The sequence below is a fragment of the Uloborus diversus genome, chromosome 3 (assembly GCF_026930045.1).
Source record: "Uloborus diversus isolate 005 chromosome 3, Udiv.v.3.1, whole genome shotgun sequence".
Lineage (NCBI taxonomy): Eukaryota > Metazoa > Arthropoda > Arachnida > Araneae > Uloboridae > Uloborus > Uloborus diversus.
In genome coordinates, this window is record NC_072733.1 from 157,509,655 (window position 1) to 157,534,212 (window position 24,558).

At 34.8% G+C, this 24,558-nt stretch overlaps 1 protein-coding gene across 1 annotated transcript in view; it reads left to right on the top strand.

Moving 5' to 3' along the window:
- Window positions 1-24,558, top strand: part of LOC129219216 (pancreatic lipase-related protein 2-like) — a 91,960-nt gene that overhangs the window by 9,944 nt on the left and 57,458 nt on the right. Inside the window, exons 2-7 of the mRNA XM_054853539.1 lie at window positions 585-856; window positions 1,764-1,910; window positions 4,923-5,037; window positions 6,698-6,814; window positions 14,861-14,977; window positions 18,292-18,552. Of these exons, the coding sequence (XP_054709514.1) occupies window positions 585-856; window positions 1,764-1,910; window positions 4,923-5,037; window positions 6,698-6,814; window positions 14,861-14,977; window positions 18,292-18,552 (1,029 nt within the window). The remainder of the gene's footprint in view (window positions 1-584; window positions 857-1,763; window positions 1,911-4,922; window positions 5,038-6,697; window positions 6,815-14,860; window positions 14,978-18,291; window positions 18,553-24,558) is intronic.

The following is a 24,558-nucleotide window of genomic DNA, read 5'->3' on the forward strand; positions in this document are numbered from 1 at the left end:
TTTAAGCCTCGCTAAAATATTTTTGTTTTTTAATCTTCGGTCAGTTCATATAAAATTCACCAAATTTTCAATTCGCGAAATCACCGATATCTTTATTTTCGCGAAAATAAGTGTTTTTTGCAATATGAATATTGGTGAAATATGAAAATTACAACGGCAAAAAAACTAATGGCGTCAAACAGATAGAACGTATGGCGTCAAAATGAAATGCCTGAGGTCAGCTCGTATTTTTATGAGTCTTATTTCTCATTGCATCCGCTGATGTACTTGTGTAAAATTTGAGCCAATCAAATTCGTTTGAACCTTTTTTTTTTTTCGTTTTCAGTTTATTTAAAAGTAGTTTCCAGAAATCGCTACAAACTACTATTTTTTGTAGTTAACTACTCACTACACTACTTTTTTTAAAAAAGTAGTGCGCTACACTACAAACTACTCAAAAATGTAGCTACTACAGTAGCGTCGCTACTTGTAGCGTGCTACTTCAAACCACTGGTCGAAATTCTTTTCTCCTACTGCATAAATTAAATTACATGCAGCCATGGTGAGTTATATTTTTAATTTCACTTTGTGAACTTTAATTGTAGGAGATAAACGATGTATGACGGGATTGGGCTGTTTCGAGATAACGGATGATTTTTTCCACTATCGCTACCGGCCAATAAATGTTTTACCTCAAGACAGATTAACCATACGAACACAGTTTTATCTATACACGAAGCTTCATCCCAAAGAAGTCTATTACTTGGATGAGAGCAAGCCGAGTGAAATCATTTCTTCACCGTTGGACCCAAGCCATGAAACAAAGTTCATTACTCATGGATTCATTGATAGTACGATATATGGAAAGTGGATGGAGGTTTGTTTCTCTTCTTTGTTTCTTACTTCAATGGCATGGAAGTCTTTAGTTAATTCTAACAAATACAAGCTGAAAATCATCACAGTAAAAATCATTTAAAAAAAGGATTTTAATGATCTAAATTGCCAAACTTCTAACCAAGAAACCACACGATAGTATAGCAATGCAAATAATAATAAGTAGCAATCGAAAGAGCCTAGTAAAACAGGTTTTTGGATGCATAAACTATTTGCTCTCGTCTCCCCGTTATTGAAACATCAGGTCTGAAATTTTGCGAAATTTCAAGAAAAGCCTCCAAATTTAGCGAGTTATGGTGGAAACTGGAAGACATCTTACACACTATTCGTATATGGATGTCCAGTCACATGCAGACAGTGAAAGCACGTGGTACCTTCCGTTTCTCACAAAGGTTCTTTTTTTATGTTGGCCAACTTTATGACTTTTTCTCCATAACGGGGAGATGAGCACATAGAAATTATGAACCAAAAAAAAAAGGTTTCTAGAAAAAAGGTTCTAGGGTACTTCGTTCAAATGGAAAACATTTTTATTGACATGCTACCATTTTATTGATATGCTACTAGAGGTCAGAACTCAAAATTGTTCCAAGTATGGACATTTGACTACACAGTAAGTTTACTGGGTGCAACTTCTTAATTGTATAATTTTTGCTTATATCATAAAATTCCAATTGACTTCAGTTGTCATTAAGACTTTTCTTAAGGACTTGGAGATTTTTGGTTCAACCTCAATGACACGTGTAGTCTAGATAGTACTCGATTGTTGGAAAAGAGTATTTTCTTGTACGGTATTTTAAAATGGAATTAAAAGAACCAGTTTACTTTATGCTCTCTCAAAATATTATGCTTTAATTTTAAATTATTTTTTTTACTTGAAACAAATATTCTAGGAACTCAAAGACAATTTACTTCTACATGGAAATTATAATGTTATAATAGTAGACTGGAGCAAAGGAAACGGATTACCTTACACTCAAGCTACTGCCAATACACGAGTAGTAGGAGCTGAAATAGCATTACTGATTCAAACTTTACAGGTAGGTTTACTTAAAATTTTATCATTTAGAATTTATATTTGTTTTTTTCTCTTTTAGCACGCAGTTGAATAATACGATCGTTCAGAGACATAAGAATATCAATTAATCAATTACAATTTTATTAGAAATAAAGAGACGAAGATATTACTCGAAAGGATTTTCTCTAAAAAATGTCATCTTTCCTCCGACATTTTATTAATTAATTTATTCACATAAGGAAATGTTTCAGTTTTTATTCCTTTTCATTAGGTTATGTGAAAATAAGTACAGAGTTGTGCTTATTTTTTTCTTACCAAAATTCTCATGTTGTAATGTATAAAATATTACCCTCAAATGACAATGGTTAACCAAGATTTTCTTCACTTACCCTTAAAATGAAGAAAAAGGATACAAAAACGTTCACGCGTTCCGCCGGATGAGTAAATTTGGGTACACTGTTTAAAACTACAGGATGCATTTGGCACCTTTCAGGGGTGACCATTGTTCACCAGCGGCACCCAATACGGAGTCGAAATGGCACCTCATACTAGGGTGAAAAACAGGCACCCTTCACCCAACGTGGGTGTAAGATGGAACCCCAGGAGAGAAAAATTGCACCTTTACTGCTTCCAACAGCAGATCCTGCCCCCCCCCTCCCCCCATGTTGTGTGCGTTTTTGAATATTATTGTGTTCTATTTATTGTTTTGAATTATGATATACGAAGACTCGGTACGTTTTTCACATTGAATTCAGTTTGGATTAAAACTTGTCATTTAAGGCATTTCTGACTTTCCAACATAATTTAGAAGTTTTCATGACTTCAATTCTTATATCCTAGCTCTAACTCTCAAACATACCCTTGGATTGCTCAGTAGCTTTAAATGATATTGACATTTACTACAGCATGATACCGAAAATTAAGAGTGTAGGTATTTATGGATCATTTACAAGCCCAGTCAAAAATATTCAGAAAGATTACAATCACGGAAAAATCAAATCGTTTCATAAAACGCAGGCGTTTCATAAAAGTTTAAAATATTTTAATCAAGATATTGATACGTAAATATGGTTCGACATTTGAATACCCTTTTTGAACGTAAGTAACCTAAAAGCACTTTTTTTTTCTTTTTTAAATAGGAACATTTTTGACATTAAAACTCGAAACAAATTGCTAGCATTCTACCTGATGAAAAGCATTGTAACAGAAATCAGAAGAAAAAAAAACAGAAATGAACGCGTAGGCACTGCATTCGTTTCTTGCAATAACACCAACGAGACAAACGTAAACACGTCAAGTCATGAGTCATGGACGACATTCGTAAAACCTATAGAGAGATTTCTCTTTGAAACCGTCCCCCCCCCCGCCCTTTGCTCCTCTGTTAGCTACGTCTACGCAGTTATTTTATTGAGATGAAAAAGACATTTAGTGTATCTGCTCTAAGAGTTAGTTACGTCATTGCATTTTCATTCCCGTCACTTATTAATTATTTCATACTGCTAACAATAAACATTTTTGGGGAAAATCCGCGAGACCGCTGACGCTATAAGCAAGTAACACCATACATTATTACACATGATAGAAAAAGCCATACATCACTCTGTTTAAATCTGTTGACTAAACAATAAGCAGTACTCAGTTTACTTTGCAACACAACTCTGAAAACAGTAAGCCTGTTGAAAAGCCCTAAATGTTACACCATGATTAAATGCCTGTACTTACGCAAGGTTTTGAAGATTTGTCGAGGAAATTTTAAATTTCAATCTAGTTTCGTTGTATATTCAATGTGAAAATTTAGTACCACAACAACGTAGCCAGCTTTGTCGTCCACCATTAAAGTGGCTGAACTAAACTTATGCCGGAGCGCAAAGCGCATGCTCGAGCGAGGCACCCTTACGTAGGAAAAGATTCTGCTATTGTCTACTGCGTGGGCTGATGGCCCTTCATTAACTTCTTTCATCCATTGAAGTGCTAAAAGATGTCGGAACAATTATTTCCTAGCCTCCATGGCACCCTGTGGTTCCGTCTTTGCACCCTAAGGCGGAAAAGGGCACCCATCTGGCACCTCTGGTTATAACAGTGTACTGAAAGCGCTTTTCTCTGATTTTAATCCGCCTTCGCAGTACTTGTTCACCATTCTGTTACTCAAGACCACCTTAACCTTAACTCTAAAGTAAACCAAACTTTGAAACGACAAAATAGAGAAAAGGGAGCGCTTAGTTATTGATTATCACTCGTATATTATGAAACTGTTTTCAAAACCACGTGCAGTTCATTTTCCGATCCCAATATGAGGACAGAAAAAACAAATTAAAACAATGGAAAAATAGTTGAGGAACTTTAAATGTTTAATACATGAAAATGGAGATACGTTTTTTGAGATTAATTGTAAAGCAAAGATGAAAAACGCTTCAACAACTTCATGCACTAAGCAGTCTTAAGTAAAATCATACAAGTGTAGTAAATTTATATTTTGAGGCTTTATCGCGAGTTTAATTGGTTTGAGGAAGGATTTAATCATCACTTTCTTAATCCGTGGTGACAGTTACGTACTTAATAGAACGTAGAACAAAATATATAATTACATGAAGTATGGTATCTCTAACTGCTTGATGATCTCATGTACAAAAGTTCCCCCATAGCTCTGAGTTTTTTTTTTTTTTTTTTTCTTTTCTTCTTTTTTCACGCATGAATTTTTGTAGATAATACTAAAGATTAGGGTTCGATATGATTCCTTCCTTTCAACAGGTAATCCAGCTCAAATTGTTTGTCTATGAAGCAACTAAAAAAGTTTATTGTAATATTTAAAATATAACAACTAGTAAACACATTTTGCGCTGCGTGAATAGTGTTTTAGCCAGAAAAATATCCTCAGTAGTTTCAGCACTTCTTACTCGCATAACTATAAAATTTGAGTCCCTATAAGCTTCGAACATTTGTACCGAAGCTGCCTGAGAAAGAAATACAATTAAATAAGCAAGGAATGAGAAAATGTTCTTCGTTTATCTAATTTTTCTTTAAAATATCTTTCCAGAAACTTAAGAACGTAAATCCGATGGATTGTCACATCATCGGGCATAGTCTTGGGTCGCACATAGCTGGATACGCTGGAGAAAGATTTAAAAATATCAAACTTGGCCGCATCACAGGTATTACAAGTTCACACTTATTTTCCATAGTTGTCTTTTTTTTTATGTTTGATTAAAAGCTGTTACCCTACTGTCTAGCACCGCTCGAATGTTGTAATTTCAAATGCCGTTTTACGTTCCACCGGTATACAGTTTGAAATTCTTCCAGAACTCAAAACTTGATAAAGGAATAAAATTTTAAACTTTTATTTTTGTTTTGATCATTCATTTATTTCTATCCATTAATTTATTTATTTACTTAATTTATTATAGGTATTATTTATTTATTTTTACTTTATTCACTTATTATTTATTTACCTTTTTAATTGACATTTAATTTTAACTGACTGTTTTACTGAAAAAGACTGAAGTATAAATTCACGTACAAATTTTTTTCACCGTTTATAACCCTCTGTATCATATAATAAATTGTACGAAATTGACCGCTCGATCGCCTGCCTTATAAAACTGATTTTATAACAAACATTAATCGCGCATTTCAACTCATGAGTTACACTCTGAACTAACGAACTGGCACCAAGAAAAATAGCTAAATAATGCTATTTGACAGAAACAGAATAACTATCGGTGCTTACCAGGAAGCCATAAAATAGTATATTAATGAAAAAAATAAATAAGTAGCAACAAAAAGAGTATAGTAAAATATGCTTCTAGGCGCATAAAATACTTACCCTCATGTTCCCGTTATCGAAATATGAGGTCTTCAAGCCTTTCGAAATTAAGAATCTTCGGCAAATAGAGCGAGTTTCGGTGAAAAATGAAAGACACCTTTCACACGCTTTGCAGATGTATGTTTTGACCACATAGGCTTTGTCTCATGTGGTTTTAAGGTATCTTGTGTTTCTTGGGATCAAGTCTTTAAAGTAGGGCGACTTTTCTCAAAATGTTGGCAGATTTTAAGACCTTATATTTCGATAACGGAGGCACGAGGGCAAATAATGTTTTTCGTCAAAAAATGTCTCAATATGCTCTTTCTATTGCTATATATTTGCACTATTTTCATTATTACACAATTCGTATAATTCCCTGGTACGAAAAGAGTATTTACGAAAGTCTCAAAACATACTGTTCTGTTACTGGGGGTCAGCCCTTTTTTCGAAAATGAGCTAATAAAAATAGAATTAACTACTTCAGAGAATTCAGAAGCAGACAAACATTAGATGAGATGTAATTGCGTGAGAGAAAAATAGTTTTAAAAGTCTAAATACATTAAAAGTCTCAGAAAATTGAGTTAACCTGAGAGCGATGTTTTAAGCATGTCTGTTACTGGTGCCGTTTTACCCTTATATGTATATTTTTAAACGAACTTTTCAGTATTTCTAATGAAGCTGCGTTAGATCAACTGGCAGACTGCAGAGTTTAAAAAATAACCATTATGGAAAGCAGTTATGTTGAGTTTAAAACTCATGTAAAAGAGGTGGTAAAAGTAACAGTGCTTTGTTTGTTTGTTTTTTTTTTCTTTTTTTTTAAATCATCTGATTTTTTTGTATAACGATCGAAAAATGTCGCTTACCATCATGTGGTAAAAGTTTGTGTATTAGCATCAAAAGCAAAAGATGTTTCCTTAAAATGTTTCGATACCATGAATAAGCTTCTAGAAACAGCTTGTAATAATTGTTATTCACAAAGATGACTGAAACTACTTTTTCGTAACTTTCAGCTGTTGACCCTGCACAACCTTATTTTCAGAATATGCCTCCAAGCGTGCGAATTGACCCTACTGACGCTGATTTTGTGGACGCCATTCACACGGATTCATCATCCACGAAATTCCTGGGTATGCTTTTTTTCAAGTATATTAAAATAATCTTCTCAAAATGAAAAATGCGAACAAGATTTCTCCCATGCACTAAAATTATTAATAATTACAAAAATTCATATTTCATCAATAGCAGTTATACCCACACACACTCAAACGATATGTGGCAGAAAAAAAACTGTTACAGAACAGCAATACTTTAAACGATCTAGAAACCTCTTGTTACTCTCTTACACTTAGCAGGTTAGTCATTTCCTTCCAGAAACTCAAAGTACTAACTTTGTAAGAGCTTGAAAGTTCTTTGGTACTGTCAGGGCCGACGAGAGGCCATGTCAGCCTAGTAGGAAACTAGGGGCATGTCTGTGGAGCGGTACTCGACGACCAAACGGACAAAAGGCCCGCCTTAGCAGGCCCTGATTAACGCACAGGCCAAGTAGGCCTGGGGCCCCATATTTTGTAAAAAATTATGCATGGCATTAAAAAATTATGTATTTTTATGAAAAAAAATAAAAAATCATCGTTTAAATAAATGTTAAACATTATTTTAACATTATATTGCATTGATTTAAAGTGATAGAATAAAGAGGGGGCCTAAAAAACATTGTGGGCCTTGGGCCTCACTTTCAGTTTAGTCGGGCCCTGCGCCTTAGCTCTTGGTGGCTCGGAGTACTGTCAACTTATGAATTTTGTACGTGTTATCAGAGAAATTGTGCGTCACCAAAAAAGGAACGTTGAAATTTGAAGCAAACGTTGTGCCTTAAGTTTCTTGTTGAACTTGGTCAATCCGCGAATGTGAGTTTTGAAAAGTTGAAACTGACCGATCGACGGGGAAAACTCCTTAACAAGAACGCAAGTTTTTCGGTTGCAGAAACCAGTTTTTGATGGTCAAGAGTCAGTGGAAAATGAATTTCACTTAGATCTTCAACATCAGAAACTTTGGTTTCTATCTGCTCTACAACCCCCTTTCCCCTACACGCTAATTCCCAGGTCCTTAGGACTTTTTATTTTCTCTAAACTAAAAAAACGTCTTAAAAAGACGTCATTTTAAGAATTTTCAAAGAAGTACATTTCTCGTTTTGATTTAGCAGTTTTGAGCATATAAAGTGATTCAGTTAAAATGAAAAAAAAAAAAAAAAAAAATACACGTTCAGTGTTTTTTTTTTTAGCTCACTTTTTCAAGATGCTTTCCTTATCCACTTCTGAAATACTAAAATGAATATAAGACTAATAAGTTAAAAATTAGAATCGATCACTTGTTTTTCCATCTGGTGACATTTTGGTATCTTACACTTTGACACAGTTGCTTGATTTTCATTGAATGATTCTAACGAAGTAATTGAAGCAACTTGGGCAAATTGTAACAGGGGAGAAGTGCTACTTCGTACTTCCAGTTCTTGCCTCTCCCTGTCATGCCCCAAACATGCTTTCTTATTGCTTTAGGCCTACATGAAAATTGTTCCGTGAAAATCGAAAAGTTATGCATCATTTTGTTGACAATAAGATATGCTACTATAGTGGTATACCCACTATCTGAACACTTGGTATTGTACAATGTACATTAGTATAATAAACATATCTTAGAGACTTGAAAGTAAGACAAATACTGAAAGACAGTACGAAGATTATACGTATGAATGAGCCACATAGATTAGTTTCACGAGCCATAATACTGACCGGCGGGCTGTAGGTCGGGTAAAACCGGCAAACACTCTGGATCAAGTTCCCCAGGGCGATCTACTCAAGACGCATGACGTCACTTCTCGTGAGCTAGAATTTTGCGCTACGCTTCAAGGCACGTTTACGTTTTGGTACCTTGTTTAACTATCGAGGGAGTTCAAGGCGGAAAAAAAGCGGGTGAGCTCTCTGTTTCGGCAGAGAAAATTGTTTGTTTACGTTAGCACGACATCAACACTGCTGAAATTGTTATGTTGACAATGTCCCTAGTTTTCATGTTTACAAAAAAGGCAATTTTTGGCCAGTACAACAATTATACCAGTTCTTCAGTGGAAATATTTAAGTTCAAGTAGAAATAAATGTAAAAATATTACCTTAGGTAAGCCTTCGCTTTCCGGAACTCGAAGCCCATAGGTGAATAGGTCGCATCCTTCCCGATCAAAACTAGCACTCTTACTTCCTCGGGGGTTAAATTTTTTTCGGTACATTCACCCTCACCTGTTTTTTGCACTCGTTGACCAAAGCTAAATTCCTTGCTTTGATGGCACTTTTATGGTCCGACCAGCACTGAAATTTAAGCAGATCGTAACAAAATTATTATTACAAATATTAAAAATTAGCATTTAAAAATGAAAATTATCAAGCAAAGTACTTTGCATCATGATTTTTTTGAACTTGAACTTTAATTCATTATTCCAAAAGGTCAATTATTTATAGCTGATGTTTAAACCTACAAGAATTTTCCATAGCTTAAATGAAAAAAGTATACAAATTATCTGAACTAAATTGTACCTTGCTCAAAAGCAATAAAATGTATAAAGTTAATAGAGAACAGTTAAAATTTCTAAGCGATGTTAATAAAAACATAACATTACAAACATACTTTTATTCTAATTTGTTCACTACTGCTTAAATGTAATAACAGGCAATCAAATGATTTCATGCCTGCTATGGGATAAATATTTAGTATTTTTTCTTGAGCATTAACTAGCATTCCGTGAAGAACTTAAACATGTGACACACAAGATGCAAGAACGGCAAAAATTCGGTCTGCATAAAGCAGGAAAGTACAAAGACCCCAAATAGGGAATTTTATGATATGATGATATGCGCTTGAGTAGAACTTTAAGTTCTAAAATTTTCTGCACGCATTTAACATTTCATCTCTTTTAGTACAAACGATATTGTCCCCACGGGGTTAAGCGAAAACGCTTTTTTGAAGAATAGGAAGATCTTATTGCACTGTAGTACTTTTATATATCAATTCAAACATTAATGGAAATAAAATTATGTACCATTAAGTTGAAAGCCACTGTTGTTAGTCTAAAAAGTAGTTTAATTTATCCTAACTTAGGCAAAATATTTAAAACTGATAACAGAGTTCACTAAAAAACGTTAGTAGTAATAAAAAATAACTTACCTTTTGCCAAGACTTCACGTTTTTTGGGCCCCTCCTGCTGAATTTAGTCTTTCTGCCAATCGTTCCCAATCCCTCTGCCGATGTAATGCAGAATATTTTCCTGATAGTTTATTTGCATTTAGGTCAAAATTGTTTTCCATTTCTTGGCTTATAATTTTAAATTGACGCTTCTTCACTCTGATTTTTTTTTTTTTTTTTTATCTATTTTGACGCGAAGAGAATTGCAAATAAGTCGACTACGTTCGACTAATAAAGCACGTGTGACTGTTTCAAAAAAAAAAAAAAAAAAAAAACACTACGTTAGATATGGTGTCATTTGATTGGTCAATCGTTTTCCCGTCTCGAGACGCAGGTAGAAGGAAAGAAAACTCTCACTAGGGGCTTTGAACGTAGCACGATGGCAACCAGCTATTTTCTCAGCTGTCCTCCCTTCTCGTGAGGGAGACGTCAGGGGTGAAAGTGAACTAAAGTAAAATTTTCTGAAAACTGTGTGAAATTTTCGGAAACTTTTAGGAAACTCCACTTTCATCCCCCTCCCTCCCCTACTAAACCCCCTCCTTAAAAACTCTTCAAAAACGCAAACAAAAATCATTGAAAGAATTGAAAAGTAATGGCATTAAAAAATGAAAAAAATAATTTTTCAGTTTTAGAATGCATTGTCAGTCCAAAATTTTCGGATCACAAACATCCCCTGCCTTGAACCCCCTCCCCCCCCCCCCTCCCTAAAAACGAGCTCGGTTCATTGACATTCGAATCGTAACATGGAACATGACAACAAGCCACAAGAATCAGTTAAACGGGTTTCATATGCCTCGCGGACCACAGGTTCTACATCAGTGACTCTCAACATGTTTGAGGAAGTCATCTTTCAAACAATACAAATAGGTCACTCGGACCAATATTGCGGTCCCCTATCTATTACCATTACCATATAATAAAAAAACAACCTATTACAAATGATACAAATGTTTCCACGTCAAGGTCATTCGTGAACTCTTCGTTGTCAAGCTTCACATAGTTTTCGAATTTTAAAATTTAAAATAACAGCGGGGCACAAAGATCAGCTTCACATCACAAACCCCATATGGCCCGTAGACCGTAAGTTGGACGTCCGCACCTAAAAGCTATCTCGATCAAATCCCTTTTTAAGTAATAACAATGCGCCTCGTGGATCAGCTTCACAGGTCACATATTACCCGCGGGTCATAGATAGGATTAAACTGGCTAACACTTTCAATCAAGTTGCATTTCCATCCAAAAAATATCAAGATCCGTGCATTTGTTTTCGATTCGCGACTTTGAGTATGGCAATAATCCACAAACATCAGTTTCGCTGGCCTCATAATATGAACCACGGACTTTAGATTGAGACTCAGTCACTAAAAATCTCATTCAAGTCACATTTCAAACAATAACTACGGGTCTCAAATGACCCACGGGCAAGGGCGAACTGGATACCCCCCCCCCCCCCAAAAGCCAACCTAGACTTCCAAAAGGGCGCATCGGGAGCGCAAAAAGTTCGACTATGCAAAAAAAATAAATAAATAAACAAACAAACAAAAATAATGAGGCTCACAGGTTCGAGAGCGGAGGAAAAAATAAATTTAAATGAAAAATAATAAGGCGCACAGGTTCGAGAGCGAAAAAGAAAACATGAATAAATAAGTCGAGTTTCTATTGTAAGTTCTCAAAAAGGAGCATCTACTTTTCTAAATCAGCATGTCCTTCAAGGCGAATAAAATATGACAAACAATGCATAATAATGTAACGATTCGACTTTAAATTAAAAAGCTGCAATTTTGACGAAAACGGAACACTGCCAGACCAGGAATGAAAAACTTAAAATTTTAAAATACTGCACGCTTAAACTTTTTTCGTAGGTGGAAAATCTTAATTTGTCGAAAGAAACTCGCATACTAGTCGATTAATAAAATATGGGTGCATGCACACATTAAGTATATCTAATGAAATGGGACATTTGAGCATTCAAAAATTGCAACGTTGTAGTTATGTCCCCAAATCTGCCGAATCGTCAGACAAAACTGCTCTCTATGGCAATTTTTGGGAGGTCATAGAGGCTTTCTTTGACCTCCCATCGGGTGCCTCTGAATATAGCTTCTAAAACTATTGTTATGTTTAGAAGTTTCAATAATGCCAGTGCATTAAACCTGAAGTAAAACTTTGGTTTCCTGCTGACGCAAATAAGAAGCATTAAATTAAAAGACAAGCATTTCGTGTTTGTATCTTCAGATGTTTACTTTTCACCAGTTTTTTTTTCCGGGGGGGGGGGGGCTTAATTGATAATTCTTTTTTATAATTTAAATTTTGATAGATAACTATGAAGGCTGGCTCCAGAGGTCAGAATATTTTTAATTTTGATTCGTTCATACTTCAGAGTAGTGCATTTCCATAGTGTTCTGCTGAGCATGTTATTCAGCAGAACACATACAAACAATGTCTGCAAACTTAATATTGTGTGCATGTCTCATGGTCACGTTTTTCTTTTTTTTTATTTGCTTATTTATTTTTTATTCATCGAATAAGGTACAATATAAAAAAGTGTTTGACGCTATCTGAAGACTGTTATTGTAAAGTTTATCACTAAAATGGTCAAATATAAATTATTAAAGAATTTAAAACTGAACATAAGAAAAAAATAACTGAAAGAAAGCGATACGTAAAAATTTACTGGAAAACATAAGGATTATAAAATGTTAAGTATACCGACATCCTATGCAATACGAAATATAATCGTAAACAAAGTCTAATGTTCTAATAACTTTAAATACGATCAAGAAAGGTGTCAACTGCTTTTTAAATCTAATTAGAGTTTCAAAAAATATTTCAAAACCATCATACGCGATATAAAACATTCAAAATCACAGTAACTACTCGGATTTTTGCTACAAAGCAATCGCTACAACTTTGCAATTAAAACAAATTGCAAAGCCAACATCAACGAATATTGGGATACGAATTACGATGTCAAAATAAATGCGATTTTTTTATACACATTTCCTATGATAAAAAAAAAGCTACATTTGAAGGAAAAGGGAATGAATTAATATAACTAGTACTCACATTTAACTGGAATAATTGCTGAGCTGTCCTGCCTGAGTCAACAAAAAAATCCACAAACATGGCAGTCGATATGCTGAATTCGTTAGTTTCACTTTGAAACTTCCTGTATAAAAAGAAACACTATTTGCGCATCTTTTTGCGCAATGTAAAAGAGTTTTACAGTTTTTATCTGTTATTTAGCAGAGCAGTATTAATTATTAAGCAGTAAAAACAGTACATTACTGTAAAAAGATTTTTTTTTTTTTTTTTTTTTGCAGTATCGAAACAAAAGCAGAACAATTTACTGGCTCATAAACTTGTGTGACGTAGCGGTCCATTGTCAAACTGCCGTCAATATGTACCAGGAGCCATAGGCGGCTGGTGCCCCAAAAAAGTGGAAGGGGGCGGCAAAGGGTGTAAGGAGGGGCGTCCGCGATGGTTGGGCGGTAAGGGCGTCGCCCAACCATCGTCGCCCAACCACGATGGTTGGGCGACGCCCCTGATTCTGGCTTTGTTTTTACAAAATTACGCAATCGAGTTTTAATGTCATTATTAATTCACTTTCGCTAAAACAGTCGGGACAAAACCATAAAAATCATGGCGATTGGCCACAAAAAGACTCCTTTCTTCCAATTCAAAGCTCTCATTTTATTTTTAGGAAACAATAACATGGGAAAAATATGAAACACATTTTGTTGATTCAATTCTTTGTTCTTTAAACACGTGAACCGAACAATTTTATCATTTTTCAATCGATTATCAATTTTGAACTTAGAGGGGGCAGTCACCCTCCTTGCCCACGCTCCCCGTACGAGATGACTATACCAGGGACGTCATATGATTAAATATTATGCCACCCCAAACCATAATGCCCGGTGCAGTTACATGCAAGAGTACTAGCCACAAGGGTGCCGTTGGCTGTTCAATACAGATCTAAACGCCTGGCATGGTGTCAGCGTTATCGTACCTGGATCATTAAATGACATCTGGTATTGTTCACGTATGAATCTTGTTTCTGTCTGTGAAAAAATGACAGCCGTCGACAGGTATGGTGGTGACCCAGAAAGCGCAACGAACCAGCTTTTTTGACCCAGCGTCATATCGGTCTTGCCCTGGGCATCATGGTTAGAGGCGCCATATTTGATCTCATGACACCTCTGGTACACATTGACGGCGGACTGCCACGTCACACAAGTAGTGAAGTCAGTTGTTCTGCCTAAGTTTAAGGCAGCACCCAACAGGGTATTACAGCAGGACAATGCCAGGCCGCATGTCAGAAGGCAAATTCATACCAGCCGGACCGAATTTATCATCTTTTCCTGTCTGGCAGCAGCTCCAGATCTAAACCACATTCAGACATGGACGTGACATGAACCGAAGACTACTGGTACAAACCCTTGATGATCTGCGCACAGTGGATGTGGGTTTGGCTAACGTTTCCTCAAGAAACTATAAATGAACTCATTGATAGTCTGTCTCGCCGGATTGAAGCTTGTATGGCTGCCAGAGAATAGCACATTTAATACTGAATCTCGCCACTAATCACTCCTGCAATTTTCACGGTGCTACACACATTCTTTCTTGGTGTTGCAATTTCACTTTTGATGAGTGTAATTACATATGCATCTCAAATTATGCCATTCCTGAACCTGTATTTTCCATTTATATGTTATCTCTCTCTCTCTCTCTTTTGCCTTTACTCTATCTGCTGAATATTTCTCAGTATTTGTTTTCGTTTTTTGTATTGATTTACACATAAAGCTGATGTTTTCTCTAAATTTTTACAAATATATTTAACGTTATCAACTAAAATTTGAGTGTTATAGTAATTCAAACAGTGAAACATTAATGGTAACTTCAAAAAATTTAACACAACTATGACTAACACCCTATACATTTTTTATTAATAGCTCTTGGTATGTCGCAAGCTGTTGGACATGTCGACTTTTATCCTAACAATGGTATGAATCAACCCGGATGCTCTGGTGCAGCGATTCATTCTTTATTCCTAGAAGGTCTTTACGACGGTAAGCTTCGAAAATATATTTTAGCATTTAATTTCGAAACAAAAGTGGACTTAAATAAAAAATACCGTTAATCAATAAAATGTCTGTTTCTTTGAGAACTGTACAAGAATAGAATAGAAAATTTGCAATTGTTCGTAAAATTTATCTCATGGACAGACATACGTCAGATTGATATACACTTGCTCCAGCACCTTAGCTAGAGTTTTTTTTTTTTTTTTTCTAATTTTAATTTAGGAATGTAGTTTTATGATATCTGATTATTTGATTGTCAAATAAAAGAATGTGGCGCTTATAAATATCGATAAATATGTATCGATAATATGAGTTCATAAGTTAGTTGTTCTTGTTTTTATGTTATACATAGTCCGTTATTGTGGAATAAATCATGACTAGCAACATTGAATAATGAATTATTTGCTTTTAAATACCATACAGTTAGTGCCGTTTCAATTATTAATTGCATTCACAAGCTACTAACACTTAAATTATCAAACTCCAGTCCAAATTCAGTTGGAAACATCAAACCTGAGCTTGATTTTGAAGATGAGAAGTTTCATGTGATACCAAATAAACCACAATAAATATCTTAATATATAAAAATCTTCTGTGCGGACGTTTGTCACCATAAGGCTTTTAAACGGCAGGACCGATTTTGATCAAATTTTTTGTGTGTAATTAAGTTGTGGCAAAGCATGGTTTTGAATCGCTAAGGACCGAATCAAAAACGTTTTTGTCAATTAATTAATTAATTTAAACATTAGATGGTTATATCTCCCAAATATTTAATATTTATTTTAACCTATTGTTGAACGAGAACAGAAATAAATATTTAACCCGTTGCCAAAGGACAATAAGAAAGCCAGCTCTGCTTTTTGTAATGAAATTTCCCGCTGTGATATGTCAATTGAGAATAGATAAATCGTAGAGAGAGGGAGTGAAGCCTTCATTTCTCTTGAAAGCAACGATTTTAGGTCCCGTGATGTATTTTAAAATAAAGTACTGGAAGGTTCAGCAAAACGTGTGTTCTGTCGTTGCAGTTGAACCATGTGACCGGATCGGTGCTTTAGTTGTTCCTAACCAAATGATCAGAAAGTACCGTACCTCGCAACATTTGTTTCTCGGCTGAAATCCATCCGAGTTTTGGCACCAGTGTCAAGAATACTTTAAAGATTATCAAACTAATCAGTACATTATTAAAGGAAAAGATGGTGGAATTTAAAGATGAAACAAATTTTATTTTCGTCCAGATAAATTACAACAGGGTAGTTCTGTACACAAAAGATCAGTGCAGTCGAAGATGTTTATCTTTGGTGGAAAGAACAAATTAGGCAATATATGAAGCTTAAAAAGTTTTGGTTCAAAAGATCGGACAGCATATCGGTCGGAGTTGGCTTCTCTCACTAATCGGCTGGATTACAGTAACGTGGTGGCGTGGCGACTTTGGCTATAAACAATGCAGTTGCGTGATCATTTGTTTACATTTTAAAGCTACTGTTAATGTAATCTATTGTATTTTTTGTTTATTTGGCGAAATATTTCAAATTGCAAAGAATTATTTTTCATTTTTGAAGAGGTTTTAGGCATTTTAGTTGAAGAATGTGTTTATTTTACATTGGGAGGGGTGGGGAATGAGTGATTTTCGCTTATTCAGAGAACTGTTTTTACCTTTATCATTTTTCTAAAAGATATCTTTTCGATTGTTTCATTCTTTTTCATATGGGCGATGTTGGAGCGAGATTTCCCGTTTGTTCTAGATGGGTAGTTAGATTTTTAAACTTAATATCTGAGGACGCTTTTTAACTTTTGAGTATGGCTGAAGGAACAAACCATCAAGTACGGGAGAAAAAATAGTTAATAAAACAACTGCTCAGTGGACATTAGATAAATCAAGTTGTAATAAATATACGAACTCTGATACCATAGCAGCTTAAAACATTTTTTTTTAATTTCTTTTTTTCAACAGAACGGTTCAAACCCTTGATAGTTTATTGAAATTTTTTAACTTTTCAATTTACAAAGTTTGAACAGAACAACGTCTGTCGGGTCCTCTAGTATTTAAAATAACTTTAAAAAAGTACTTAGAACAACGGTAAATATTTTAGTATTTCTTACTCAAAACGTATTTCCGTCCTAAATAGAAATATTGTAATTTTGTGCAGTCCTATATTACTAATTGAAAGTTCCCTTCAAGCCTGTAATAATCAAGCAAAAGAAAATTACTTCTTAACAAAATTGATAATACAAAACATTGTAAGACAGCTATATTGTTTACTATGCTACTTTAATTATGAAGCAGAAAACATTACAAATGATTCTAGTTTTTCTTAAATGTAATAATGTAGTCTGAATTTGCTTCTGCGAAATGGAAATAATCTAATATATAAAAATCTCTTGTCACGGTGTTAGTGTTTGAACTCGACCGGCTCGACCGACTTTAATGAATTTTTTTCTGTCTATTTGGGAGGTATGAGAATAGGTCGTAAAGTATATTTCATTTCGCAAGGTAATTAGGGGGGTCCCTATCCAGAACTTTTTTTTTTTTTTTGAAAATCATTGTAAAAACCATTGCTGAAATTCATTGTAAAAACCACTGTTGAAAATCATAGTAAAAACTATTGCTGAAAATCATTGAAAAATCCTAGCTTATATTAATTACAAATATTTTATTTGTAGACAAAGAGAAGGTGGCAACAAAAATATTTTAAATCATTGAGAGTTTTCCGACGTTCTGCCGGAGCGTCGCGTCGTTTTGACATTTTATTCTGCGTTTGTTTTGTAGCACAAAGCAATGCGTGCCTAATTTTGAACGATACAAAAATTTTGTCTATTTGTGTGTGTGCGTGTGTGTGGTGGTGTGTGTGTGGTGGTGGTGGTGGTGGTGTGTGTGTGTGTGTGTGTGTGTGTGTGTGTGCGTGCATGCGTGTATTACTGTAGTGAGAAAATGAATGGTTGGTGTTTTTTTTTTTTTGCTCTTATCGGTGATTGTCCATTCATCTTTCTGTCAAAGATCTCATCCCCACAAACTTACAATACATTCGTTATATTTTAATAAAGAACCAACATATTCACTAGAAAATATTTATATGGCAGAACAACATTTGCTGGGTCCGCTAGTTTTTATATGATACGCTATTTAATATAATCTATATGTTCTGTGCTACAGTATCTTTTAAATTCATTATAATTCTGCAATTCAGAAACACCTGATGAACAAAATGTTACTTATAGTTAAGAAAATTAAAATTTTTATACTTTTATTTTTAAAAAATTGCAAAAACTTTCTGAAATGAATTTACGTGCATCATGAATTACAGCCGCTAGACGTTTCGTTTCCTGCAATCATCAGAGAGCTGTTGATTTCTTCATTCATTCCATCAATTACAAAAGAAATCCTCCACTCGGTTACGAGTGTGAAAAATATGAAGATTACTTGGATGGTTATTGCACAGACTGTGGCAAAAATGGCTCCAAATGCGCAATTATGGGAATACGAGCGATTGAATATAAGCCAAAGAAGAACGACCAGAAATCTGTTAAGCTTTATTTATCTACAAATCCCAATGTACCCTTTTGGGGTAAGTATTACATTTTTGTGTTTGAAATATTTTTGGTACTACGTTGCGAGTTTAAATTAGAGCACTCTTTCTCTTGAGATTACATTCGTTTCATTTTGAAATGAAATTGTGCTACATGCTATGGCATGCAGCTTAAAATAAATATGTTTGCGAGATACGTCCATTAAAAAAAGTTGTTAGTTATACTTATTTTTAAATGAACATAAAAATGTTTCTCCATACTAGGCAATTTTCATCCTTAAAGATAAGTATTTTAGACTACTAGATCGTTTAATATTGTAATGCATGTAAACTGCTTGAATGTACGAAATTTTCGAATTGCATGAGATTTCTAATGTAATGTCGACCAAAACTTTCCAGCGTTATTCTAATGCAGCCGTGTAAAACTAGTCGCAAAAATTGAGCATTTTTAAGTAGTTTTCCATACTGAATTACTTTAAATAGTAAGTATGATCAATGCATTAATTTTCATTAATTGATTAAAGAAAAAACAAAGAGGGGATTTTGAAGCGAATGTTCGTTCCTTTCGATGTATCCTACTGCTTCAAATTCGGCAAGCTGGTGTCGCGGGAAATCAATTAATGCGTCCATTGTCGTCTCTCAACCAAATGTTCACCTTTCCATCAAATTGGTGGTCAAATAGTACACAAAACACATTTGCATATAATTAAGTAAAAAACTGATTCATTTTGTCAATTGAGTATTTATTGTAGTACTGAGAATAATACATTATGATAACTGTAGTGCTAAAATTAACATTCTTATTTCTCATGTATTGAAAATAATTAGTTTTCTTTTTTTTTTACTGACAAAATATTGATAGATTACTAAGAGATGCGCTATTTTTTAAATATTGTTGTTGAACAAGAAATCCAGAGAAAATAAACAAAGTAAAGACGAAGTGTAGCTTTAGCATGCTGTCAGGTTAGGTTTGCCCCAACTATTCATTAATTACTTATTTTCAGAACAGAATTTTTTCTTCCAAAAAAATTTTAAAGTGTTAAATTCAAGTTACCTACTATGCAGGAGTACTTTACAGCAGTATTTGTGATTCCGAAAATTTTGGGCAGACATCACATTCTAAATTTGAAAAAAAAAAAAGAAAACTTTAAAATTTTTTTTTTTTTTTCAATCACTTTTGTATACATATTTAAAGAGTTTTAACGGGAATGGGGAGGGGCGAGCTTCCTCATAGTTTCTGAAAATTTCAGTCTTCAGAAAATTTTACTTGAGTCCACTATCACCCCTAGTGCTTTATTTGTTCTTGAAAGGGGGGGACACTATAAAAAATAGGTGAAAGAAACAATTATTTTACTTTAAAATTTCTATAAAGGGTTAATAAATACCAGGTTTGTAGAAATGTCCGAATGTGGGAAGATACGAAGAGAATAAAAAGTTAAAGTAATCATACAAATGAATAACTGTTGGAAATTTTGATAATTTTAGTCTAAATAATGTATTTATATACAGTGCTGGTAAAAAAAAATTGCATCATCCTCGCATTTTCACAACAATGTTATATGTGAGAAGTTTTGGTCAACCGATTAACGATGAATGTATGTGAAAATCCTCAAAACTTATGAAATAAACATTTAACAGCAGGAATCCGATAATTGTTTACTTTATTTATGGAAATACATGACCAAAACTGTAACAAGTACAATGTGAAGTGCATCCACGTCGCCAAGTGGACGACGAAAAAGTAAGTAGAGGTAACACTCTTTCTGTTCAAAAATAAACAAAAGTAACATGGAAATGTTGAAAACATCATAAAATATAATCTAATATTTTGTTGGTCCGCCTCTAACTTTAATGACAGCTTGACGTCTACGGGGCATTGAATGGATGAGGGATTGTGAATGTATTCTTTACTGAGTTCACGGTGCCAGACACGAATTATTGATTCCCGGAGTTTTGAAAGTGATGTTGGCTTATGTTTCAAAACTTCTACACCCATTCTATTCCGACAATTTTCGGTCGGATTTAGATCGGGGCTGTTTCCGGGCCAAGGCAAACTGGTGACCCCAAGCTCATTTTTTGGTTTCTGAAACTGCGTGTGAGTTTAGAGAAAAAAAAATTACTTAACACCATGTCAATTTAAGTCTAATGGCAGGAAAAAGGTTTTTAAATTATTACTTGCCAGTTTTGCCGTATGGCACGGAGCAGAATCATCCTGGAAAATGACATTTGGAACTGAAGTAATGTGATTCCGGATAGTAGGAAGCAATTTCTCCTCCAAAATGCCAATATACACCTGAGCGTTTACTGTTCCTTGCAGGGCCGGACTGGCTATGCGGGCATTTGGGCAAATGCCCGGTGCGCCGCTCCAAAAGGCGCCGGTTAACCGTTTTCTTTCTTTTTTTTTTAATAGAAAATTTTATTGTATTAATTTTTGTCAGTTGAGAAATTATGGATTTTTTTTTTTTTTTTTTTTTTTTGCTTGCAATAGAAAATACCGGAAAGGAAAAAAAGCTATTTTTAGACTTCCCGTAATTCATTTCCTTTTAACACCACATAAAGGGATCGTTACCACTTCTTATCCTAATGACCATTGTAGGAAAAGACGGGACGGACAGTTGGACTAGAGAGGAGATGGCCCTGGGGCAGAGGATCTCACTTCCCTTCACACCACACCACTCACATTACAACTTAGCTCTTTTTACAAGCAAATGAGCCACATCTGTTTTAATGTTCATCAGCAGCCGACCCCGCTTTAGCTGATTATGATGCAGTAACAATGTACAATAGTCAACTGTCAATTCGCATGGAACATCTTAACGTTTTTATTTCCAAAAGTGCTTCCAGGCCCCGCCAGTGGTGGCGCTAGGAAATCCCCGACAGGGTGGCAAACTTGCCCGACAGGGGGGCATAGCCAAATTTTACTTTGCAAGATTCCCCCCCCCCCCAGAGCCTAATCATCCTGACATTGGACATGGGGCACATTTCTATTTCAGGAAATTCATTTTGTGCCCCCCCCCCCCCATTCCAGCTTTTTTTTTTATATGTTGAAGCAATAAAATATTTATTTCGTTACTTGCATTTTTACACAACCGTACTAAATTTGGTGATACCTCATATCACAATGTAATATATACATTTAAAAAGTAGAAGATATGTAGTAGTATACGATAAATATATAAATGTGGTTAAACTTTGCAATAAACCGTAAATACCAAAATGATCTATCATATAACTTTTAATAGTAAATACAGACTAAATTTGGAGTGGTTTTCTGATTTGCAAAGAGATCACACTTTTAAGGCGAATTTTTAACAACAAATAGATTTTTTCCTTGTTTTGGCATTTGCAAAACTATCAATGATATCATTGTACTCTAGATTCTGAGTGAAATCATCATTTATTTTTAATTAACATGATAAATTAAGGTTATTTTGGGCCCCCCTGAAATCTAAGAGGAAGGGTCTGTGCCCCACATGCCCCTGCGGTAATCAGGCTCTGCCCCCCTCCAATTCAAGTGATAAAGAAACTAATCATTTTTTGCTTCTAAGAACACGAATTCCCTATAAAAATTAAAAGCAAAAAATAAAAAATTTAAAATAGATAAAATGAAATATGTAGGGAAAAAAATCAAATTTTAAATGAAAAACATGAAACTAGGCTTTTGTGAGCAGGGTCATGCGAGATCAATAAACTAGAACTGTATGAGAATTAGATAATGACGAAAAGTCTGACTATGATGTAAAATCATTATAAATGTGTGCCCAACAGAATTTTCTGCAGAGAAAGAAACTTAACAACAGGAATTTAGTTGTGCTTGTAGAAATTAGGGGGGGCCGGGGGTTCCCCCCCCCGGAAATTTTTCGAAATTGTAGCTCTGAAAACGCAATTTTAGATGATCTTCGGTAATTTCATGGAGAGAAGGATTTGGGTGCTCACCCCCAAAGAATTTTAAGAAATTGGAGTCCAATAAACGAACTTTTAGTCGATCTGTAATGGTATTTTATAGGGAGTGAGAGTCGAGGTGCACCCCCGAAAAAGTTTTAAAATTAAAGTATCGAAAACGCAATTGTAGGTCATGTTTGGTAACGTTAGAGTGATGGGGTTAGTGACCGATTAAGATACTGAGGGTCCCTCCCCCCCCCCTTCCGTAATCAAACCTTATAAACACACAAATTTACGGAGGGAAATTCCCATGGCTCAAGGTTATAGCAGTGCTCATCCACTAGCTCAAAATATTTATTGGGGAGCAGAGAAACCCACATCTTAAGTAAACAAAAAAAAAAAAAAAAAAAAGAGCAACTAATATTAAGTTAAAAAATTCAAAAGAAACTTGAGCCCGATGCCTAGCTTTATATTAAGATGAACCTCGCTAGTCAGAACACGTATAAAATTAAATTTATTTATATTTTCTTTCATTATATTATTTTTCCGGGATAACTTGGGAAAGCATGGAAAAGGGAAAACGATTACAACTACCAAGTTTTGCTAGCGCAAAAGCAGAATCAAGACAAAAAATTGAAAATATTTTGAAGAGCCTAGTTTGCTAAAACCCATTACAAGTATTTTATTTGATAACAAATAGAAACTGGGAGCGGGTAAAAATTTTGCGCTAAAAAAATTAGAAAAGGTGCAAATTTTTACGATTTTTAATTAATTTGTATGGTAATAAAAGGTCTACATCGATTAGGCCTAGCTGGTGGTGGATGGAGCTGACGGGCAACCGGGCTAATCAGATAAATAATCATGATAGTTTCATAGGAGCTGCACACATATTTCATCCCTAGATTTTTACAAATATCATCGTACAAATCACAGCTATTTGGAGGAAAATGTGTGGGCCGCCGAAGCATGTTTGAAATAGAAAATAAAAGTTAAAATGTAGTGAGCGAGATTTAAATTATTGAAATGAATAGTCACACCAGCAGTTCTAAGCAAGAAAAATGACAGACTCCGACTTCGGGAATTTTAGAGCTTTCGACTCTGATTCCACAAGAACTGGCAGGGGATTTTAAGGGAAAATGATCGACTCCGACTGCTGAATTTTTAAACCTTCGACTCCTGACTCCGACTTCTTTACCTCAAAATCAGTCCGACTTCAACTCCTCACCCGTTGGTTCTAAGTTTTTGAATGTACTAAACGAAAGTAATGTGTGTGTTTTGTGTAATCTTAAAAAAAAAAAAAACGAAACTTGATAATATGATCGGCACTATGCTAAACTCGGTAACAAACGAAGGTGAAAAATCGCGAATCTCGTTTTTCAAATTCAATGGTTTGCCGTAGTACTCAAAAAGGGCTATTACTACTGTACACTCCCGATTATCCGCCGAATTGAGTGGCTCAGGTACCGCGGATAATCCGAAAAAGGTTTAAAACCAGAGGTAAAGAAGACAGAAATTATCTTTTGCTTGAGAATGATTGTATTGTAAATAAAACGTGAAACGTTTAAAAGAGATGCGGCATTAAAAAATATGTGTATTTCAAGTTCTACAGAATTAAAATAAACTAAAATTTAAATCAGGAACTTTCCGTCAACCTAAAACATTCAACAGCTCAGAAGTGAAAACAGTGTGACCACAACAAAAAAGACCCCATCAGAGAATTCCCAGAAGACCTGTAGGCGTTTTCCTAACCTTTCTCAATCGGAACAGATGATAATGTCTTATGCTCTTTTAAACTAGGGGTCTTCAGTAAACACATGTGTTTTACCGAAATCAGCTGAACGCTTTCCCTTGAGGCACGTGTCAAAGAGAAGTTGATGACAATGCATACCGACTTTCACGTTTTTTGAGAAGGAGCACTTGTCGTGGGAAAGGGAAAAAAAATCTGGAACGAATTGATTTCAGATCCGCGTTTTTGAAGAACAAAATTTTTCAACTATTTTTTTTTTCTTTTTCCGAGACTTTCGCAGATAATCCACTCGTGGATAATCGAGAGTTTACTGTACTTCAAACAATAAGATTTACACTTAATGTTATTTATAAAAATCAAAAAATTGAAAATAACTAAAGCGTCTGGTGGACAAAAATATTGTTTCGGCTCTCCTG